The sequence below is a fragment of the Telmatherina bonti genome (genome assembly GCF_933228915.1).
Source record: "Telmatherina bonti genome assembly, chromosome: 18".
Classification (NCBI taxonomy): Eukaryota; Metazoa; Chordata; class Actinopteri; order Atheriniformes; family Telmatherinidae; genus Telmatherina; species Telmatherina bonti.
In genome coordinates this window covers 28483071-28505110 of record NC_136616.1, presented here as the reverse complement: position 1 = coordinate 28505110, position 22040 = coordinate 28483071, and the positions used below count along the sequence as shown (strand labels likewise).

Genomic DNA, 22040 nt, shown 5'->3' with positions numbered 1-22040 from the left:
TTTCCAAGTGTTGCACAGTCAGATATCACAAAGTAAAAAAAATAAAGTCATTAAAATAATAAGAACAAGTGAAACAATTTAAATAAATATATACCCAATAAAATAACTAAAAAGAACAAATAAAACAAGTAAAAGACACAGAGGACCCAACAACTCATGCAGTGTTAAAAGCCAAAACATAAAAGTGGGCCTTTAGACGAGACTTAAAGCACTGTGGGAGCAGCTCGGACATGGAGGGGCAGACTATTCCAGAGTCTAGGACCGACTACGGAGAATGTCCTGTCCCCTCTAGTCTTAAGTCTCGTCTTAGGCACTACAAGCTGGGACTGGCCCTGAGACCTCAAAGTGCACACTGGGGTATAAATTTGAAGGCATTTGGTCATTTACTGCGGGGCCAGTCCATTTAAAGCTTTACAAACAAACAATAAGATCTTAAAAGTAATTCTAAAAACGTACAGGCAGTCGGTGGAGAGAAGCTAAAACTGGGGTGATGTGCTCTTGTTTTCTAGTCCCTGTGTATCTTATGGTTGGGCACCTGCTGCTTGAAAAGCCAGGAAGTCCCTCCCCCCCCCCCCAACCCCCCCACCCAAAATCCCCCAAGTAATCGTTAGTTGAATAACGCCTCAGTCCATTTACAATATATTAGTCAAATTTACAGGTTCTTACACTAAAATAGCCAGTTCTTCCTACTTTGTAAAGAGGAATTTATAAAAGACAAGTCCAAAATGATGAATGTCCTGTTTACCAGATTATGAACAAAATCCTCTTGCATCATCTTTATTCACTTGGTCACATGTTGAGCTGAAGCTATTGACAAAGTTTGTGCCCCATCAGAAAGGTAACAATCTCACTTCAACGGAGGCTTCTGATCAGTCTGAGCTGATAATGTGCTTAAACCAATATAGCGACATGGAGCAAATTCCCCGTCATCCATTGTCTGTTTATATTTGGCTCCCCAGCAGTTATTGTGAGACCTTGGTCTGACAACAGTCAGACCAAATAATGTAGCTTCTTAGTTCACACTGACCTGATGTTTCTTTACGACACCTTCAATATATAGATACTCAGGGGATTGGCAGCACATTTATCTGGTTTTTTTTTTTTCCACCAGTTTTTTTTTTGCCTTCAGTTTTTGACAAATCCTGTCTAACTTGCTAGATTTTTGCATTTGGGTTGTTTAATCTTTTTTTGTGATTTTAAGCTGTCTCATACAAGCATTTACTAATTTCATTCACAGCAAAGCACAAACACAGAGAAGTCATGTTCATGGTCATGTTCATAGTCATGTTCATAAAACAGCTGAGAGGATCTGTTAAAGAAACACATTGTGAGAACAAATATTTAAAAGATTAGGATCTAGTTTTAACTCATTTATATATAGATTGTTCCGTTCTGTGGTTAAAGCCTGGATTTCCTTAAGGTCTTGAGTTTATTTTTGCGGGCCACTAAACAGCTCTTGGCTTTGAGCAAGCACTTGGACTGGTTTAAAGGGGAACTGTCTCTATAGTGAGTCTGACAAAACTCTCTTTCATTTGTTTTCTGCTCCTTACTGTAATGTATTATTGCAAATCTGTGTATATAAGCTCAAAAGTGGGGTCAAATCTAGATCCAGTCAGTCATTTTATCAAAACAGCCACTTATTAATCAGACATATCTCATTTCCCATCTTCTCTACTGTGCCATGTGAGTGCAGAGATAACTAACAGAAATAAGACTCAAGACATTTGTATTTTACAGGTCATTTTGTGTACCGACGGCAAAGCCAACATTGGACTGGGTCAGATGGATGAAACTCCCTCTCCCTCCTTTCCCCACCAAACTCCCTACTTTTATCAACAGCTGGCTCTGCAGGCTGTGGAAAAAGGGTGAGGACACACAACTTTGTGATCAACAAAGTTTAAATATAAAGAGTTCATGATGGAAACACCCGATCTTTGGTTAGCAATATCAAGACTCCTACTTGTAATGTGAATGTGTATCACTGTGTAGAATATGTCGAATTAAATAAAAATGATTATGATATTCTCCTTTTTCAGAGTCATAATATCAGTGATGACTTTTAAAGGAACAGATTGCTGTCTGGCTGATATAGGGAGACTGGCTGATGCTACTGGAGGAAGGGTGAGACACACAATCATGCATATTTAACATTTTAAGCTCCAGTAATCATTTTTTAATGCAAAACTGTGAAGACGTACAGAACTTTAACCCATTAGGTACCAGAAATTTTAAAAATTTAAAGGCATATAGTCAATGTTAAAAAAAAAAAATGTTCAAGAAGTTTATCATGACAGTAAAATTACTCAACTTTTGTATTGTGGCAATATAAATGACTATATGCATATATAATATAATAAGTAGGCCTTGACCACTTCCAGAAACTCCTAAATATTGAAATTCTCCTTCCCACAGCTCGGTTACATAGAGCCTCAGAGTCGTCATCTACTGCATGTGCTGCTTCAGGAACATTACTATATACGGATGCACCTTGATTTTTTTAACAGAAGCATCACTTTACTGGCACTAAATGAGGATTTATCTTCCTCAGGATGCAGATTTTCCCCTCCAGAATCATAACAGAGAAAGTACGTCTGCAGTGGAAAAAAAGGTTTTGATACGTTGCCCGTGCTCTCTGTAATCCACGCTTCCTCATAGCCTCTGCATGATGTCTTTCAACTGCAATTTGTTCATAAACTTTTAATAGACCCCCACCCTGTCCTCTCAACCACTTATTTTACACTGAAGATTCACGTGTCTGCCAGCTCATGATGGAAAGTAGAAACCGGTTTAAGGTCTCTTGTAGCATGGCGCTGGTCTGGGGCATAGACTGTATATCGAGATGGACGTAGCCTCTGTGACGTCACCCATAGGTTTCTGAAGAGCTGAATTGAAGCTCGGGGGGCGGTTCCTACCATCGCCATCTTGGCAGCGTCATGCGCGTCGTGTCACCCGGAAAATACAAATATGGGCAAAGAGGTGGAGCTAAGAGGGGGGCTGTGAGCGTCATGGTGGATAATTGACATCGAGCAAACGCCGAGCTTTCTGTAGCTAAGCGCTAACCGAGCTAACCCTGAGATAACAGGAGCTAACCAGCTAACAGAGGTAAGCAGGCTAAAGCTAAGTCACGTTGTTAACCGGCTAAAAACTGCGGTTGTTCTACGTTCTTCTAACTTGAAGCCAGAGATTGGTACTTGTCAATCAAAAGGACATGCCCCTAAATTTGCCGAACTTTGAGATGAAATTACTTTTAAACAGGCGAGTTAGAAAAAAAATTCACTCCCCCCACAGTTGTCACGAAGGTAAACCTGACCTATAAACCGTACCAAGCTGTAAACATGTTTATTTCTGCAGTGAAGTTAGTCTATTTAACATGGGAGTCTATGGGGATTTGCTATGTTTTGCAGACAGCCCCTAGTGGATGAAGGGGGAACTGCAGTTTTATGCACTTCCGCATAGGCTTCACTTTTAACCGCCGAAGGCTCCGTCCATCTTTCATATACAGTCTATGGTCTTGAGACTAAGATTTTTTGTACACCAAAGTTGCAATTTTGCATATCTGTGTGTGGGCTGAGAAAATTTTCATGCTCAAGTATGAAGTTGAGTATTTCATTAAAACATATGTAAGCTTTCAGAAAACAAAAGACCATAGTTTTTATTTACTTTCATGATATTTTTTTATACCATGTATTTGACTGTGTCATTTGAAATTTGCTGGTGGCGTGGATGTTTGTCCAGAACTGCAGCAGCATATGAAGGGTGTTCTGCAGCAGAAAACAAACACACTTTTTTCAACTCCATAACTATAAAAGCCTGAATTTAATTAAGGATAAAAAAAAAACCTATTAAAATGAAAAGAACAGAATATTATATCATATTCATTTAGATGCCATTTAAAGTATTGTTTTAATTCTTGAACTTAATGGCTACCAGCCATCATTGCAGCAAAGAACCGCAGACTGCCAGCATTTTGGAGTATACTTCTGTTAGAAATCTCAGTGCATCCATACGTAAAAATATTCCTGAAGCAGCAAGTCCACAGAATATGGAATTCTACGACAAAAAATACCACACCCGCAAAAGTAATCTTTAGCAGCGAATGTTTGGATTCAGAAATACTTCAAAAGACGTCTTTGGTAGCCAATAAGTTGAAGACAATCATCTTATTTTTCATGTCCTTAGCAATCCTAGGTTGTTATTATTTGCTTGCTCTTATGTTTTAAATATCCATTTAACTACCAGTAGGGTTCAGTATTCTCTTATCAAATTAAGTTATTTTAATGCAGATATAGATTTGAATGTATTAATGTAAAGTGTTGCTTACATACAAGATATGTCATGACAGGCTCTGAATTAAACTGATAAGACTGTGTTTCTTCTAAGCTTTTCTCCTCTCCCCTGCACAGGTGAACATTGTCACCATCGGTACCGTGGCAACACAGATTCAGACAATCTCCATGGACAATGTCCTAGCAACAGGAGTCACAGCAACCCTGCTAGCTCCTGATGGAGTGTAAGTGTTAAGTGTATTTCTGCAGTATACTTGCATAACAAAATAAAAACCCAAAACAGCGATAGTTTCTTGCTCTATGTTTAACTCGCAACGGGGTCTTCTTCTTCACAAGGGGCTTGTTCTCTATTTTGCTAAATACTGGTGGAGCGTAACCTTTGGTGGGAATGGGGATTTATTATTGGAATAATTTGGTGCGTTTGACCAAAGTGCAACGTGAACACGATCTTGGTCTGAATGGAAACACCTACAACTGAGTCGAGTCCCCAGTCGGACAGAGTCTAGCCGACTATCCTGATGTGAATGCACCTGAAGTGGACTAGCAGATCCCAGCTCCCACACTGACTCAGGCAGCAGTTTTCTTGCAGAATGCTTCCTTCTCTATTGCAACAGCAGCACCGTTCCCTTCTTTATAAAATACTTCTTTGTATAGTACGTGTGCATCAATAAAAAACCTCTCGCTACATTCTAGTGGAATGACCAGCTTTTTTCCAGCAGTTGCCATGGTGAATCTAGGCGCCAGTGCTCTATAGATGATGGCTCTTTGTTGTGGTTCCTAATTTTGAGTAAAGATCCTCAGAGGTCATTGAATTAATGCACAGCAGCTGTTCTGGTTTAGAAGATTCAGAGTAGGTCAGGTTAGAGTAAGTTGACCCAGAGTTTTCCTTTAGACTCAAGAGTTATCTGAACATCCTTCCTGGAATAGCCCCCTCGTGTGGTCTTCTTCTGCTGCTGTAGCCCATCTGCTTCAAGATTGGATGTGTTGTGCATTGAGAAACAACATTCTTCATACCTTGGTTGGACTCTGTATTTATTTGAGTTTCTTTTGCCTTTCTTTCATCTCCAACTAGTCTGCCAATTCTCCTCTGACCTCAGATCTTAAAGAAATTTTTGTCCAGAGTTCTGCTCACTGGAAATCACATCTTTTTCCAGACCATTCTCTGTAGACTTACTAGATCAGCAGTTTCTGAAGTACTCTGGCCACAATACTCTGGCATTATCAACTATCCCACATTCAGTCACCTTAATCCCCTTTTTATCCCCTTTCCATTAGCTTAAACTGTAAAATGCATACAGTTGCTGCCATGTGATTGGCTTATTAACTATTTGTGTTAAGCAATTGTACAAGTGTACCTGATAAAGTTGTCATTGAGCATCCACAGCATGAAATGTATGTAACATGTTACATAACGTGTTTTAGTTTGAATGTGAAAAAAATACTAATTACTTTCCTTTTACTCATTAATTTGACCCTTTTTGTGTTTATACTTATGTGTATTTCTCATTTATTTTACATGAATGCTGCAAAAACTGTCTCTTTAATGGCAATTTGAAATGTTCCCATTGGTTGTTCTGTGTAGATACTTTCCGTACGAGGACGAAAACAATCACAACCTGGTGAGAGAGATAGGAAATGTAACAAAAGGGCTGGAGATTACCTTCCAGTTTGCTGTGAAACCAGATTTCATGGAGGGTAAGACTGTTGATGATGTCCATAAAGCTATTATATGCAATAGTTTCCACCACATTATAACAGCTTGATTCATACATTGGTACTAATATTAACTGCACATTATTTATAGGGCAGAGAAGCAACAAGTACAACAAAACTCTTATACAGAATTATATATTCTTGTCAGTTTTTCTCCAGAGGGGGTCACTTCCGTTTCAACTACAGCTCAGCTTTAAGACTAGAGACCAACAAAGAGTCACTCGCATCATTACAGAACAGCGACCTGTAGCTACTAGCAGGTAAAAATCATCCAATTCTTTTGGCTGTTTTGGTATGAAATGTGCTCTATTAATAAAACTGGATTTGATTGTGGTTTGATCTTCTTTTCTTCAAGTCAAATTCTTGTGGATACGCTGAACATGGCGGTGCTCGGTGTTCACTGCGCCCAGCTCTCGGCCAGTTTGACCATGGAAGGCCGAGTGCAGGAGGCAAAGAAGCAACTTAGAGCACAAAAAGATCTGCTCAAACAGCTCAGGTAAGGGTCCTGAAGCCTTTCACAGATCTCTACTAAATATATTGAATAATTGGGAATAACACTACAGTAGTATAGCTCATCTAGCTCCTTGAAATAAGAAAATTATCCCATTTCTGCAGTTAGTGCCATCTTCCTTGGGGGAGCAGTGTTGATCTCTTATTTAAAGTACAATGAAGTCTAAATTTGATCTTAAACTTGTTTTGTTTGTTTGTTTTTACAAGTCAAACTGCATCGTTATCTAATGAAGCAAAGCTGGAATAAAGCAAATATATTCAGTATATGGACATAAACTTTGCTTTTCATGCATGCACCAGTTTACTGTGGGAACCAATAAATACCATCTGATTTATCATATGGAGATGTTGGGACTCATTATGGATCATTTTAATTCAAATATCGCACTTGACACATTAAGTTCTGATGCAAAATATTCAAGTGTGGATCTCCAAGATCGGGGGCCTGTTCTAGAAAGAGACTCTGGGTCAACTTACTCTGACCTAAACTACTCTGGGTGTTCGGTTCCAGAACAGCTGCCGTACTTGATTCAATCCTCAGCTCTGAGGATGTTTAACCAGAGGTGGGAATCACAACAAAAAGCCATTATCAATACAGCACGGATACCTAGATTAACAATGGCAACCACCAGCAAAAAGCTAGTTATTCCACCCGAATAAAGTGAGAGGTTCTTAGTGATGCACACATTATACAAAGTATTTCATACAGAAGGGAAAGCTGTTGCTGTTTCTATGGAGAGAGAAGCATCCTGCTAGAAAACTACTGCCTGAGTCATTGTGGAAGTTAGAATCAGCTCGTCCACTGACTGAAAAGTTAGCAATCATTAAAACTGTCCCATTTACACAAATGAAAAACATTAATTTCGCAACTCAAGGTACAAATGTCATTTCATCTTATGCCCAAAATCTATCACGTTGGACATTTACTGCTGGAGAAAACGGTACCGTTTGGTGAGATATTGATCAGAAATTAACACGTCTAAGTGCTGAAAATTCTTCTCTCCGCATAAATTACTGTTAATTAATTCAGCTCTTAAATCTCTGGACTTGTGTTGATACAGATAACCCATGTCTGACAGCTTCTTCATGCGAGGGGAAACAGGTAGAAGCTCTGGGTTTTTTCACGGGGAATCAAAGATTAGGCAAAGAGCTTCACTTCCTGGAGACAGTTACCATGGTAACAGACTCAGGGCAAGACCTACCTCACTTTCTGGAACAGAAGGCCCAGAGTTTCCCTCAGCTCAGGGTTAACATATAGTTTCATCAGTTTCAATGTAACTCACTTTCTGGAACAGGGCCCCAGAACTTCCTGTTTTCAAGATGTGGTAAAGTGCAGCACAATTTGTTAAGATTCATAAATTATTAATTTTTTTTAATGAATTCTATTCTTTTTAGACTGCAAATATTTTTACTGTAGATGTCAGCAAGCTGAGCAAATATTGAACAAAATATTGAACAAGATATTGACAGTAACTTAGTCCTTACTACTTACTTTAGTCCTACTCACACTTCAACATGCTTGTTGACAAACTGTCTGAACCCCAGTCGCTAGAAACATGTTTTTCATGGCCAGTCTTATATTTTTATATGTTATTATTATGTGTTTAAGATTAATTAAAGTTCAGGTTATTAGTGCAGTAGGAGGGGTGGCAGGGGTGGAGCGTATGTTTGTACATCTCTGCAGTGAGCTTGTTGTCTCTCTCTACACTGTAGTAGGTTGAGACCAATTCAAAAAGAAGAGAGTATCTATGGTAACTGGATGGAAACCATGACTACAATCTGTGATGACATCAGGACAGAATCACCGGTAACCATGCATTTAATATAATAATGAAGGAAGTTAGATAATAAGTTTTTATGTTTTTTTGTACCATATAATGATTTCTTCAGAAGAAACAAAAGACTGACCTATGTTTCTGCAGAGTTTGTCTGATGAAGCAGCTGAGGTGGTGTACCAGATGAAGCGCGCCAGCAGCACCAGCAACAACTACTATAAAACCATAGCTGAGATCCGAAAGAAGAAAAAAGAGCAGAGAGAAAAAGCCACTATGGAGGCAGTAAAGTAAAATATTAACCATTCACAAAACAGATGTTAGAAACATACTGCAGACTCCGGAGAGGACATTATTCTTTTCCATTATTCTTGTTCAGGGTGATGCAGGTTAAGCTGTGACTTGATGATAAATAAATGGTAGCAAATCTTAAAGGATTTTGCATCCTGGATTTTTCATTTAATTTGCCACATTTTAATAATAAATTGTCTCAAAAAGTTTTCAGAGGCCCTAACTTCATAGTTTATAACTGTGCTATTACTGTGATATTAAATGGAAAATGTGTGAACAAAACTTGCTACCACCTGATGAAAAAATATCACACAACAAGGTGAAGAACTTGCAAGGTGACCCACTATGATTTGATCATAGAGATGTAGACAAATTAATCCATTTCATTTCTGTTTTATAGGAAGCTTATTCATAAAAAGAAATGTTGTTATACGTTTCATGTTAAAGCCTTACTGTCAGTTTAAAAGTGCTTCCTGACTTATTAATAATGATGTATGCTGAGCAATAACTTCTCTATATATGGATCTCTGTGAGATATTCTTAGTCTTTGATTCTTACATCAGTGTGCACAAATGAATAAAATTTGCATTGAAAAAAGCATGTAATACTGTTGATGCAAGTGACTTGTCATTGTGTCTTCAATGAGAAGTAAACAGATAGATAAAAAACAACAAAAAAAACCTCAACATTTCCTGTTCAACATCAAAATCTACATGAGGTCTTAAGATTGTTGCAGTTATGTTGCATAACATGAATTGATCGCTTTTGTTCACCTGAAAGACTATTTTAAGTTGTTTAAAATTTTCACTGAAGGAAGGGACAGGGCGGATCCATCCATGGTCTTATAGTATCGATACCAAGGCAAGTATCAGTATCGTTCAATAACAAGGCTAGTATCAGTATTGTTCAATAACAAGGCTAGTATCAGTATCGTTCAATAACAAGGCTAGTATCAGTATCGTTCAATAACAAGGCTAGTATCAGTATCGTTCAATAACAAGGCTAGTATCAGTATCGTTCAATAACAAGGCTAGTATCAGTATCGTTCAATAACAAGGCTAGTATCAGTATCGTTCAATAACAAGGCTAGTATCAGTATCGTTCAATAACAAGGCTAGTATCAGTATCGTTCAATAACAAGGCTAGTATCAGTATCGTTCAATAACAAGGCTAGTATCAGTATCGTTTAATAACAAGGCTAGTATCAGTATCGTTCGATACCAAGGCTAGTATCAGTATCATTCAAAAACAAGGCTAGTATCAATATCGTTCGATACCAAGGCTAGTATCAGTATCGTTCGATACCAGAGCTTGTAACAGTATTGTTTAATACCAGAGCTTGTAACAGTATTGTTTAATACCAAGGCTAGTATCAATATCGTTCGATACCAAGGCTAGTATCAGTATCGTTCGATACCAGAGCTTGTAACAGTATTGTTTAATACCAAGGCTAGTAACAGTATCGTTCAATAACAAGGCTAGTATCAGTATCGTTCAATAACAAGGCTAGTATCAGTATCGTTCAATAACAAGGCTAGTATCAGTATCGTTCAATAACAAGGCTAGTATCAGTATCGTTCAATAACAAGGCTAGTATCAGTATCGTTCAATAACAAGGCTAGTATCAGTATCGTTCAATAACAAGGCTAGTATCAGTATCGTTCAATAACAAGGCTAGTATCAGTATCGTTCAATAACAAGGCTAGTATCAGTATCGTTTAATAACAAGGCTAGTATCAGTATCATTCAAAAACAAGGCTAGTATCAATATCGTTCGATACCAAGGCTAGTATCAATATCGTTCGATACCAAGGCTAGTATCAGTATCGTTCGATACCAGAGCTTGTAACAGTATTGTTTAATACCAGAGCTTGTAACAGTATTGTTTAATACCAAGGCTAGTATCAATATCGTTCGATACCAAGGCTAGTATCAGTATCGTTCGATACCAGAGCTTGTAACAGTATCGTTTAATACCAAGGCTAGTAACAGTATCGTTCAATAACAAGGCTAGTATCAGTATCGTTCAATAACAAGGCTAGTATCAGTATCGTTCAATAACAAGGCTAGTATCAGTATCGTTCAATAACAAGGCTAGTATCAGTATCGTTCAATAACAAGGCTAGTATCAGTATCGTTCAATAACAAGGCTAGTATCAGTATCGTTCAATAACAAGGCTAGTATCAGTATCGTTCAATAACAAGGCTAGTATCAGTATCATTCAAAAACAAGGCTAGTATCAATATCGTTCGATACCAAGGCTAGTATCAGTATCGTTCGATACCAGAGCTTGTAACAGTATTGTTTAATACCAGAGCTTGTAACAGTATTGTTTAATACCAAGGCTAGTATCAATATCGTTCGATACCAAGGCTAGTATCAGTATCGTTCGATACCAAGGCTAGTATCAGTATCGTTCGATACCAGAGCTTGTAACAGTATTGTTTAATACCAAGGCTAGTAACAGTATCGTTCAATAACAAGGCTAGTATCAGTATCGTTCAATAACAAGGCTAGTATCAGTATCGTTCAATAACAAGGCTAGTATCAGTATCGTTCAATAACAAGGCTAGTATCAGTATCGTTCAATAACAAGGCTAGTATCAGTATCGTTCAATAACAAGGCTAGTATCAGTATCGTTCAATAACAAGGCTAGTATCAGTATCGTTCAATAACAAGGCTAGTATCAGTATCGTTCAATAACAAGGCTAGTATCAGTATCGTTTAATAACAAGGCTAGTATCAGTATCGTTCGATACCAAGGCTAGTATCAGTATCATTCAAAAACAAGGCTAGTATCAATATCGTTCGATACCAAGGCTAGTATCAGTATCGTTCGATACCAGAGCTTGTAACAGTATTGTTTAATACCAAGGCTAGTATCAATATCGTTCGATACCAAGGCTAGTATCAGTATCGTTCGATACCAGAGCTTGTAACAGTATTGTTTAATACCAAGGCTAGTAACAGTATCGTTCGATACAAAAGCTAGTATCAGGATCGTTTTATACCAAAGCTAGTATTAATATCGTTTGGTATCAAGGCTAGTATCAGTATAATTCAATATCAAGGCCAGTATAGATATCGTTCGTTACCAGCATGATGAAATAAATAATGTTTTAGAGAGAGTTTTGGGGGCAAAAAGCCAAAGAAAGTAAATGAAAGCCAACCAATAGTTGGTGTTTGCGGCAAACTGTCCAACATTACCTTCTCCATCAGCCGTGGTCATCTAAACACTAATGACCTGCACTAAGATGTAACTTCTTTGTCTCACCATTTTCCATGTCGGCATAGGCCAGGAAATATTATTAAATAAATGCAAGGAAACAAAACCACAGAACTTCCAAAGCTGTTTGTGGTCAACCCCACCCCAACAACCACCAAGTCAGGTGATGTGCCCAGGTGAGGGCAACTATTTGTAACAGCACTGTACAATCCCAAAGTTATACACCAACTACTCATATGCCGATAAAAGTATGGACACTATGGCTGTCAAAAAGAAAAAAATGATAAATCAATTCTGAAATAAGTGTCTAGTTCAAACATTTTGTTGTTAGAAAGTTATTTTTAAGTGATTGATATGTTTTTTTTCTGAATTGTCCCTCTGTATGTACATTTGCGCGTGCTGTCGCTTGCCAAAAATTACACCATAAACTCATAATAAACTCATTGTAGCACAAAAAAGCCCTCAAAGCATTTCTTTCCCTAAAGTTTCACCTAGTTTAAAACCAGACCCAAAAAATGAGTGAACACTGGACACACAACTCCAGATGAATAAAAAAAAGATGCCTTGATGAGCATTATTCTGCTTGTTAAGTATCTGCTTTCCAGACGTTTAAGCCCATTAAAGTCACAACTTGTTCCTGCCTCTCTTTAGTTACCAAAGAAAGTGTTAACAGTTAAACTTCGGTTTGCTAATTGTCAGAAATGTGTGCACCATTTACACCATGATGCCATCTTTACAGAAACAAAACAGGTTTAGTCAAAGCACTGACTAATGTGCGACAGCCAAATACCAGAAAGGTGAGTGTAGGAACAGTTATCTGTTGGCTGCGGTGTGACAGGTGTTAGCTCTGTGAGAGAACAACAGGGGTGTGGAATGTGCCAGAGGAAAAAAAACCCCTGCTGGTACCAATGATCTTACGATAGCTGCATACTTACAGCAGCAGAAATGTACCTGCAGTTATATCTTCTGGTTGAGTCAAGACAAAGCAAGACAATAATAAAAAACACAGCAGTGGTGAGAGTCAAGGTAATGAAGTACATTTACTGAAGTATGTGTTCTTCCTTTTTTTTTCCTCTTTTTAGTAAGAAAGAATAATTTATCTGGTGGCAACATATTTCAAAATTAGCTAAATTTTCTATTTATTTGCATTTTAAACAGGAAGCGTAATTGTCCATCAATCAGATAAAGTACATGGTTTAATCTTCGCTCCCACAATTCACACTAAGGTCACCAGTGTCTCATGAACTAGATCAAAGTTCACTTCCCACAGTTCAAAATCATAGCAAACCATTTCAATTTGAAACTAGTTCAAAGTTCAGCTCATTCAGTTTAAAATGAATAGCTGACATTCACTGTTCACCTTTTCAATTTTGAACTAGTTTGAAGTTTAATTCATTTAATTTTCATTAGGTTAGAGGTGAGACTGAACGGCTGGACTAGAGAAATAAAAGACATCGATGTTTTGTGTCTTGTAATTAAATGATACTAGATTTTAAATTGTAACACAGATGTGTGGAAAGAGGACAAAAATAATGTTTTTCAGTGTAGCAGAAAGTTATTTTTTTGTTAAATGGCTATTTTCAGTCTCCAATTTCCCTAAATTTAAATCCAAAAAAAAGAAAGAAAAAAAAACGGAAAAAAGTAGAAATATAATGGTATATCTCCTCACACTGGACAGATGCATGATTTACACAGAAAAGTGCCTGCTGCCTCTGCATCACCTCTCTGTTTTAGAGCAGGACTGCACTTGGCGTTGCCACAGAGCGCTTCTGGTTCGTTCTGCTTCAGAGTGCAGTGCATCATGGGTAACGTAGTGTCAAGTATGTGTAGTGCTGCGATAATTGAGGCAGTGACTGTTACAGCACCTCTTAGCAAATCTGAACAAGTTCACATTGGAATTTTTAATTAGCAAACACATTTTATTCAGAAAAATAAACATACTCAATAAACACTGGAGCTCCAGGTGCTTCAAATTTCCCCTCGTCCTGTTTGGTGTGGGAAACAGAGATAAAGGTGAACAAAAAAACCAGTTAGATCAGGGTCAGAAAAGTTTCCGCGAAAAAGAGTTAGACTGAAAATTACTCTGAAAATGAGTCAACACAATGTTCTCCTGCTGTTTTTGGGCACACACACTATCAGACAATTTGCTAATCTTGTTCTGGAGGTGGGGTATCATTCACAGAAAAGAGCGACAAATGTGAGAAATGTCATTAATCCCTGTGCGGTGAAGGCAAACAAACAAAAACATACACATAAGCAAAGAAAAAGATAAAGAACACACACACACACACACACACACACACACACACACACACACACACACGTCATCCTACAGCAGGAGTACTCAATTTGATCCTAAAAGAGCGACAATCCAGCTGGTTTTCCTTGTATTCCTGCTTCAACACAACTGAATCAATTGAATTGAATGTAACAGTTTCTGCATAATGACCCATTCATCTGAGTCAGCTGTGTTGGAGCAAGGATACATGGAAAACCTGCTGGATCGCGGCCCTAGTAGGACTGAATTTAGTACACCAGGCTATCACATTGCCCTCTGACATGACACCATATGCAGTTCAAATAAAGATAAGATATAATCTTTGTTTTTTTACTTGCAATGAACAGATATGTTCATTATTTTGTTATGTTGAGTAGAAATGAGTAGAAGTGAGACATGAGCGTTGGTTTGTAGCATGTGCATAAAAACATCCAGGGAGTTCATATGACCAAAATGTTTGTGTAACACACAATATACTCAGAATACACCTAGAGTGACATCAACTTCACATTCTATGAAGTAAAAAAAATGTTAGGAATAATTTTGTGACTCATAATCTGTTCAATTTTTAAAGCCACTAATTCAGACTGGGACTGGAGCCTATCCCAGCTGCTAACTGGCAAAAAGTCGAGACAAACAACTAATAATACACAGATTCACTGCTGTGAAGACTTCAGAAACACCATTACATGTTGCAATAACTTGCATGTTTTTAAATGGCAGGAGGAAACCAGAGTACCTGGAGAGGTACCCCCTGCATCCACAGGTAAAACATGAAAACATCACACAGAAAAACAACAGCTGAGGTTTAAACCAAGAACTCTAAAGTCACTGTGGGTGTGATCAATTTCACTGTTGAAGAAACGTGATTTCTTCTTGGTTCCAGGAAACTGTATGACTTTGCTTAAGCAAGAAAAAAAACCTAAGTTTGGGATCAAATTTGTGCAACTTTAGCCTACTTTGCAGCATACATGTGAGTTTTTCTTCTTCAGTGTGTGTGCGCATGTGTGTGTGTGTGTGTGTGTGTGTGTGTGTGTGTGTGTTCCCCCAACTCAACCAGTCCTGCCACATTTACCAGATGAATGGAAAGTCAGGTGAAGGGGCGTGGTATGACTTCACATGCCACTACAAATGAAAACCTCTGTGCACCCACACAGACACATTTATATAACTTTAAGGCAGGTGTACTTAGTATGAGTGTGAGAATAAGATCTGAGTATATCAGAGTATAACAAAAGCAAAGCAGCTTTGGAGCTTTTTGGACTGGCGACCTGTTAATGTATGTAAGTCGTCTCTTTGTCTTTATTTAAAAAACTTTTCAAAAAAGTAACTTGAATTGTCAAACTGGAGGAACTGTCTGATGAGCTGTGCAGCTCCTAGTGGGAGAGCTGTTCTATCGTATTTTACATCAAGAATTAAAACTAAAGTAATACTTTTTACAATGCTGACTGAAAACATTCACCTCTAAGATTTTGGCACAAAAAAAGAATTCACACATTTACCTTACTGGAGATTATTAACCATTTTCAATAGAAAAGAACATAGTTGCTGAGTATTTTTTCTTCTAACTTTTATATCAAGCAAAACTTAATATTTTAAGATATTAATGTATTATATGTTAAATATAATCTACTCATAAAATGTCCTAATTTCAACTAATGCTGGTATTTTTCAGCAGAGATTAAAAGCTTTTTTTTTTTTAATCGACAACAGATTGTTGGATCTCAGTTGAGCATGCATCTAATGCAGTGTTTTTCAATTCCGGTCCTCAGGACCCCCTGCCTTGCCTGTTTTATAGGCAACTCTACCTTAACACACCTGAATGAAATAAAGGCCTCATTAACAGGCTGCAAAGAACTTGATAAGGAAGTTTAATAATCTGTCTCAGGTGCTTTGGAGGAGGAACGTGTCTAAAACATGCAGGGCAGGGGGGCTTGAGGACTGGATATGAGAAACACTGATCTAATGTATTATAATAAAGTCTTTAGTTCACATTTCTTTGCACAGATGCTTGGTTGACCTTAATAATCTGTTGACATCTTGGCTTGAAGTTAGTTTGTTCTGGCACGACAAGGCTTTCTGTAGTGTTACAGAAGGAAAGGTTGTATCAGGAAGAAGCAGGCTCAAAATTTTGTTTTTTTTCCAGACATTATTTAATTTAATTCAATTCAGTTCAATTCAATTTAAAACTCCCTTTTAACTTCTTTGATTTGAAAACTTTGGATGTTTTTTCACAAACATAAAATTTGGGTTGAAGTCACAAATTCTCCCTCTAAAGCCAGCCTTTTGTCCAAGCTGAAAAACCTGGTATTAACTTGAAGCACTTAGAGCACAGACCTCCACCAAGCTATATCACCTGAGAAATGGGCCTTAAATGGTCCAACAGCTCCAGACCACTTCCAAACCCCATACCATCACTCCTATCAATACTTAAAACTAATATAAATGTCCATTTCAATCATTTGGATGGAGGCCACGTCTTACTCAGAATGCTTGACCCTGAAAACAAACAGATGAAGCAAATGGCTTCAGTAGTCTTTTCTCTAATCTGGGTTAAGGCATTATTCTACCATGATGTCATCTTGTGGTTTCTGACTTTTGGGGTTTTTTTGGCCACTCTGTTGAGTTACAAGCTGTAATGGCAAAGTTATATGTATGTATTTCTCCGTAGTAAGGAATCCTTACTCAGACGATGATCTGGATCATCCCTTAAATGTAATCACTTGATCCTGACGTTTAACCTGATAAGCAGTAAGGACCAACTATGATTAAAATAAAGGCTAAACAGTTAGTGTGACACTCTGTACAACTTTATCAGTGTGATTCAAATCTTTTTATTTTTCCATTGATTAGCATAAAGCTGATGACAGACCATTATTCATATCAGTTAACATATTGAAAGGTTGTATTTTCTTCTTTACAAACTTTTCAGTTTAAAAATTCTCCTCAACAAGCTTCAGATACGAGTAGTCGTCTCTTCGGTCAGTACGGTGGTGTTTTCACTGTGCCATCCGCCAGAAAAAATAAAACATGTTTTGTTTTTTTCTTTTTAAACTTCCTTATGTTGCTTCATTGTGATTTTTACCAATGTAATTTATTTATTTAGGTTTTTGATACATACTTTTAAGAGGTAAAAGAGTTTTTATTGAGCCACCAGACAATTTGAATTTCCCTACAGAGATTAATAAAGTTCTATCCATCCATCCTATACTTTACAAAACTCATCTTACTTTATAGAGTGGTACTTTTTTTTATCCCAAAGTGGTCATTTATTTTGTAAGATAAATTATGTTTATTCTTTATCCATTGGTCATTATAACAAAATGATCATTCATACACAGCTTTTAGCAATGAGTAGTGATGCCACCTAAATATACTTTTTGTTTTTTGCAGCAGAACTGAAAAAGTCTCTGGTTGAACACTTAAGTGTGATTCTGGCAGCTGGGACGTATTTATAAAACCATCATTTATTCATTCATTCATTCATTCATTTTCTGAACCGCCTAATCCAATTCAGGGTCGTGGGGAAGCTGGAGCCTATCCCAGCTGGCTTTGGGCAACAGGCAGGGTACACCCTGGACAGTTTGCCAGTCCATCGCAGGGCCACACAGAGACAAACAACCACTCATGCTCACACTCACTCCTATGGGCAATTCAGAGTAACCAATTAACCTAACATGCATGTCTTTGGATGGTGGGAGGAAGCTGGAGAACCCAGAGAGAACCCACGCATACACGGGGAGAACATGCAAACTCCACACAGAAAGGGCACTGACCAAACCAGCCAAGGATCAAACCAGTGACCTTCTTGCTGTGAGGCCACAGTGTTAACCACTGTTCCACCGTGCAGCCCACCATCATTTATGTACCTTTTAATTATCACACCCTCACTTTCATTCTTTATGTCAAGAATGTGTGTTAACACACGTGCATGGCCCTGCCCGAGCCAAAAATTCTTTTTGCACACTCTTTGTACATCAGGTTTTAGCAGTGCAGTTTTGTGTTAACAATCTTGTTTTTCTTGGGCATGAGCATCAATGTTCAAAAGACCAGCTAAGTTGTCACAGAAACTCAGATTACCTCTGATAATGACCCTGCAATCTCTGATGCACCATTTGTTTTTCACAGATAGATGGTGTTGCATTCGGGTGTATACCAGTGGTGTCCAAAGTCGGCCGTCAAGGGCCGCTGTCCTGCAGGTTTTCATATATTCCTGTTTCAACACACCTGACTTCCATTAAATAGATCTAACAGCTCATGAAGTTTTGCATTACTGATTAAGTTGTAATGCTGATTAATTTGAGTCAGGTGTGTCTGAGCAGGGATACATGGAAAACCTGCAGGATTCTGGCCCTCGAGGAGTGGAGCTGGACATCCCTGGTGTACAGTGTTACATTATTGTAGGAGTCCAGAACTGCACGCCAGATTAGTGATATTACAGCTCATTTTATACAGTGCTAACACAGTTTCTTTGTTGATCAGTGATTTTATTGTATCCATTTGTTTTTTAGCTCATTATCCAACTACTAAATAATCTTACAGATGTAATTAGGGCTATATGGTCAATTCCAAACATCACAGAGTCTCATAGGTGACAGTGATATAGAATTTTCATGAGTGGAAAATACTTGAGCCATTTGCCAAAAGTCCCAGTAGCGAGAGTTAAGAGTGGAAAATCCTCAGAGAAAGCAAACCAAAAAAAAAAAAAAAAGGAACAACCAAGAGATACATGCCAAACTCTACAGGCCTCAGTTTGTGTGTGAAAGTTCATGACAGTCCAACTGAAATAAGTTTGAACAGGTTCAGACCATTCGCAGATATCGTCACTGATCACAGGACTTGCACATTAGTGACGTTCATGGGTGGCAAATATATAAACAAATCAGGCGTACTGCTATGGCTAGCTTAATCACATTGAAAAGAAAAAAAATTTGCACATTCATGCTGATCCTTTGGATGTTGCAATCGGCATAAAGGATTAAGTTTCCTTTCAGACTTGAACAACAGGTCAAATTGGTTGCTGCCATCAAACAATTCGTCTAACGAGCACTTTGTCTGTTGTAAATTGTGTCAATAAGACAACACAATCATAAAATAAAAATGTTCTTTCACAGTAGCTGTAACAATAATTCCTAGACGTATAATTAAGACATTTCTAATTTTTACATTGCATTGCAATTTTTAACATTATCTGCATTGGTGGTTTTCTTACTCATCTTTAACTTGAAGGGTAATTTTTGGTTTGAGGAACTTTCCGCAGCTGCAGGACTGACACCCATCCAGCCATGACATATTTACAAGCCTCTAATGATTTAAGATTTTAATTCTACCCCTGTGAAGTGTGACTGGTCATAAACTAGGGTTATGGTTACTCATTCTGGTCCTACAAGAGCATCAATCCTGCATCAATCCAGCAGGCACTTCTTGTATCACTTCTCCAACACAACTGACGCGAATTAGTGAGTCACTGTGCCGAACTTGACAAGCTGTTAGATCGAACTGAATTCAGGTGTGCTTAAACAGAAATACACTGAAAATCTGCTGGATTACGACTCTCGTAGGAACTGGACTGAGTAACCCTGGATGAGGTCATAAAAATGTCATGAGAAGATAAATTGGTATCAATATCTCAATCAGCTGGTAGGTTTGAAGGCTTGTAAACCAGAATTTTGGAAAATCATGCAGGTTTGGAGCACCAACAAGAACATTAATTTATTATCCTAACTGCTTAATCCAATAAAGCCTATCCATATATGTCTTTGGGCAGGGACAGCTCACCAGTCCATCTCAGGCCACATAGAGACTAACAACCATTCACTGGGCAATTTAGATGCATGTCTTTGGACGGTGTCTTTGTCTTGCCCCCAGCCAAGGATTGAACCAGCGACCTTCTTACCGTGAGGCCACAGTGCTAACCACTATGCCACTGTATAGCTCCAACAAGAAAACATTTTTTCAAAATATTGCTGCCTGAGCAGACCATTTAACCATTTAAGCCCAACTTTAGAAACAAAATTAACAAAATTTGAAAAAAAAACTTTCTGGTATTTTCACCATACGATTCGTCAAAATTGTTGTAGTGTAGTCATCTGCTTTTTGGTGTCCACCAAGGAGCAGGAGACCAGAGCTATATGGTGTACAACAGGGCTTTAAGCAAAGTTTCTACAGTAATGTGATTAAAAAAGGCTCAGAAACTACATGTATCAAATATGATACGTTTAGCTTTATAGGGTTAAGTGCTGAACTTGCTTGGAAAGTGTGAAGTCTGTAAGCGCCATCCTTGATGAGAAACAGTTCACAGCAAATAAACAGTCACTTGACAGCATGAATGGAGTCCCAGTTAGATTTTTGACATACATCATGGCAGAATGGACAAGCAATGTGACATCACTGACAATGGTCTACAGCAGGAGTGCCAAAGTTTGGTCCTCAAGATCTACCATCCTGCAACTTTTAGATGCAACCCTTCTCCACCACAACCTAAACAAATGTCTTGTTATCAGGCCTCTGCAGAGCTGGATGACATGTAGAAGAAGGAATTTGATTCAGATGTGCTGGAGAAGGGTTGTATCGAAAAGCTGTAGGATGGTAGATGTCAAGGACCAAACTTGGACACCTCTGGACTAGAGCTTGTTTGCAAGTTAGTTCATCAATTTTTTGTTTATTTCCCAGATGTAGAGCCACAGTTCAAATGTACAAGATAGATAGACTTATCCTATAGGTCTGCATGCAACAAAGAAAATGAAGGCGTTTTCAGGTCATCTTATCTAGTAAACCGAACCCTCAGGTGTTCAATTACACTGGCTTTTTTGGTGTCAGAACCATGAAAAAATTCAAGTTCTTTTAAAGCATTTTCACTGTTCGTGAATAAAAAACACAATGTAGAAATTAGCTAGTTTTGACTTTAGAAAGGTAATTTATGTTGTGATAATGGATGTGGTTATTTCGATGTTGCTGAATACTTAATTTGTCGCAACAATGACTGCTTTCAGCACCCATTACACTAACACATAACAATATAGATGATACAATAATGGGAGTTTCTTCTACTTATGCAAGTCTACCTTGGGAATTAATTTAAAGTTGCTAGGCATGTTGCTTCACATAACTGTTATATGTACAAAAATATCTGTACGTGCCTGAACATACTGTACGTGACAGTTGAGAACAGAATCTCGTCTCACTTCATTCCTCAAGTCTTCTGACCATCCCAATCTGATTTGTGGTGACATAAATAGATAAAAGTGCATTACATAATGTGGCGACTTATCTCTTATAGCTTCATTTTGCCATCTGCCTTCATCCTCCTTCTCTTCTTGTATATTATTTCCAATTTGAAGACATAAAACACATCTTCAGAACACGGCTCATTTAATTTGGTTCATTGCATCATCATAACTTCTCAAACCCACGTTACATTTTACTATCAGTGCTGTCACTTATGTATCTCTAAATCTGGAGTGCCCAAGTCCTATAGAGGCATTATCCTGCGACTTTCCGACACATCACATTAGCAATGGGCTAGATCAGAGGTGTCCAAAGTCAGTCCTCAAAAGCCCCTGTCCTGCAGGTTTTTTATGTATCCCTGTTCCACACCTGGTTTCTATTAAATGGATCCAACAGCCAATGAAGATCTGTACAATAGGTGATTAGTTTGGGTCAGGTGTGTTGGAGCAGGGATAAATGGAAAATCTACAGGACAGTGGCCATTGAGGACCAGAGATGGGAACCCCTGGAATAGATTAAAGCAACTCTTGAGGACTGGACCTGGGCTCCCTCAGCACTAAACATTTCATATTCTGATAGTTTATACTGGCTACAGAGTTCATCAACAAATGTGTGAGACAGAAAGAAAAAGTGCAGCAGCTATCCTGAATTCCCACAAGGAAAATAAAATAAGGGCTCACCTTTTCAGAAGTAGGGAAGGGATGATTAAGATTCCTCCCTCCAGGTTTTCTTGTG

The 22040-nt window shown here is 38.1% G+C and overlaps 1 protein-coding gene across 1 annotated transcript in view; it reads left to right on the top strand.

Moving 5' to 3' along the window:
- LOC306769262 (circularly permutated Ras protein 1) overlaps window positions 1-8675 on the top strand; it is a gene marked incomplete at both ends in the record, with an annotated part of 18248 nt that extends 9573 nt beyond the window's left edge. The window contains 9 exons of the mRNA XM_079257828.1: window positions 1738-1865; window positions 2037-2121; window positions 4404-4510; window positions 5869-5981; window positions 6148-6259; window positions 6355-6495; window positions 8223-8316; window positions 8432-8566; window positions 8661-8675. Of these exons, the coding sequence (XP_079113954.1) occupies window positions 1738-1865; window positions 2037-2121; window positions 4404-4510; window positions 5869-5981; window positions 6148-6259; window positions 6355-6495; window positions 8223-8316; window positions 8432-8566; window positions 8661-8675 (930 nt within the window). The remainder of the gene's footprint in view (window positions 1-1737; window positions 1866-2036; window positions 2122-4403; window positions 4511-5868; window positions 5982-6147; window positions 6260-6354; window positions 6496-8222; window positions 8317-8431; window positions 8567-8660) is intronic.
- Between the last annotated feature and the right edge of the window lie 13365 nt (window positions 8676-22040).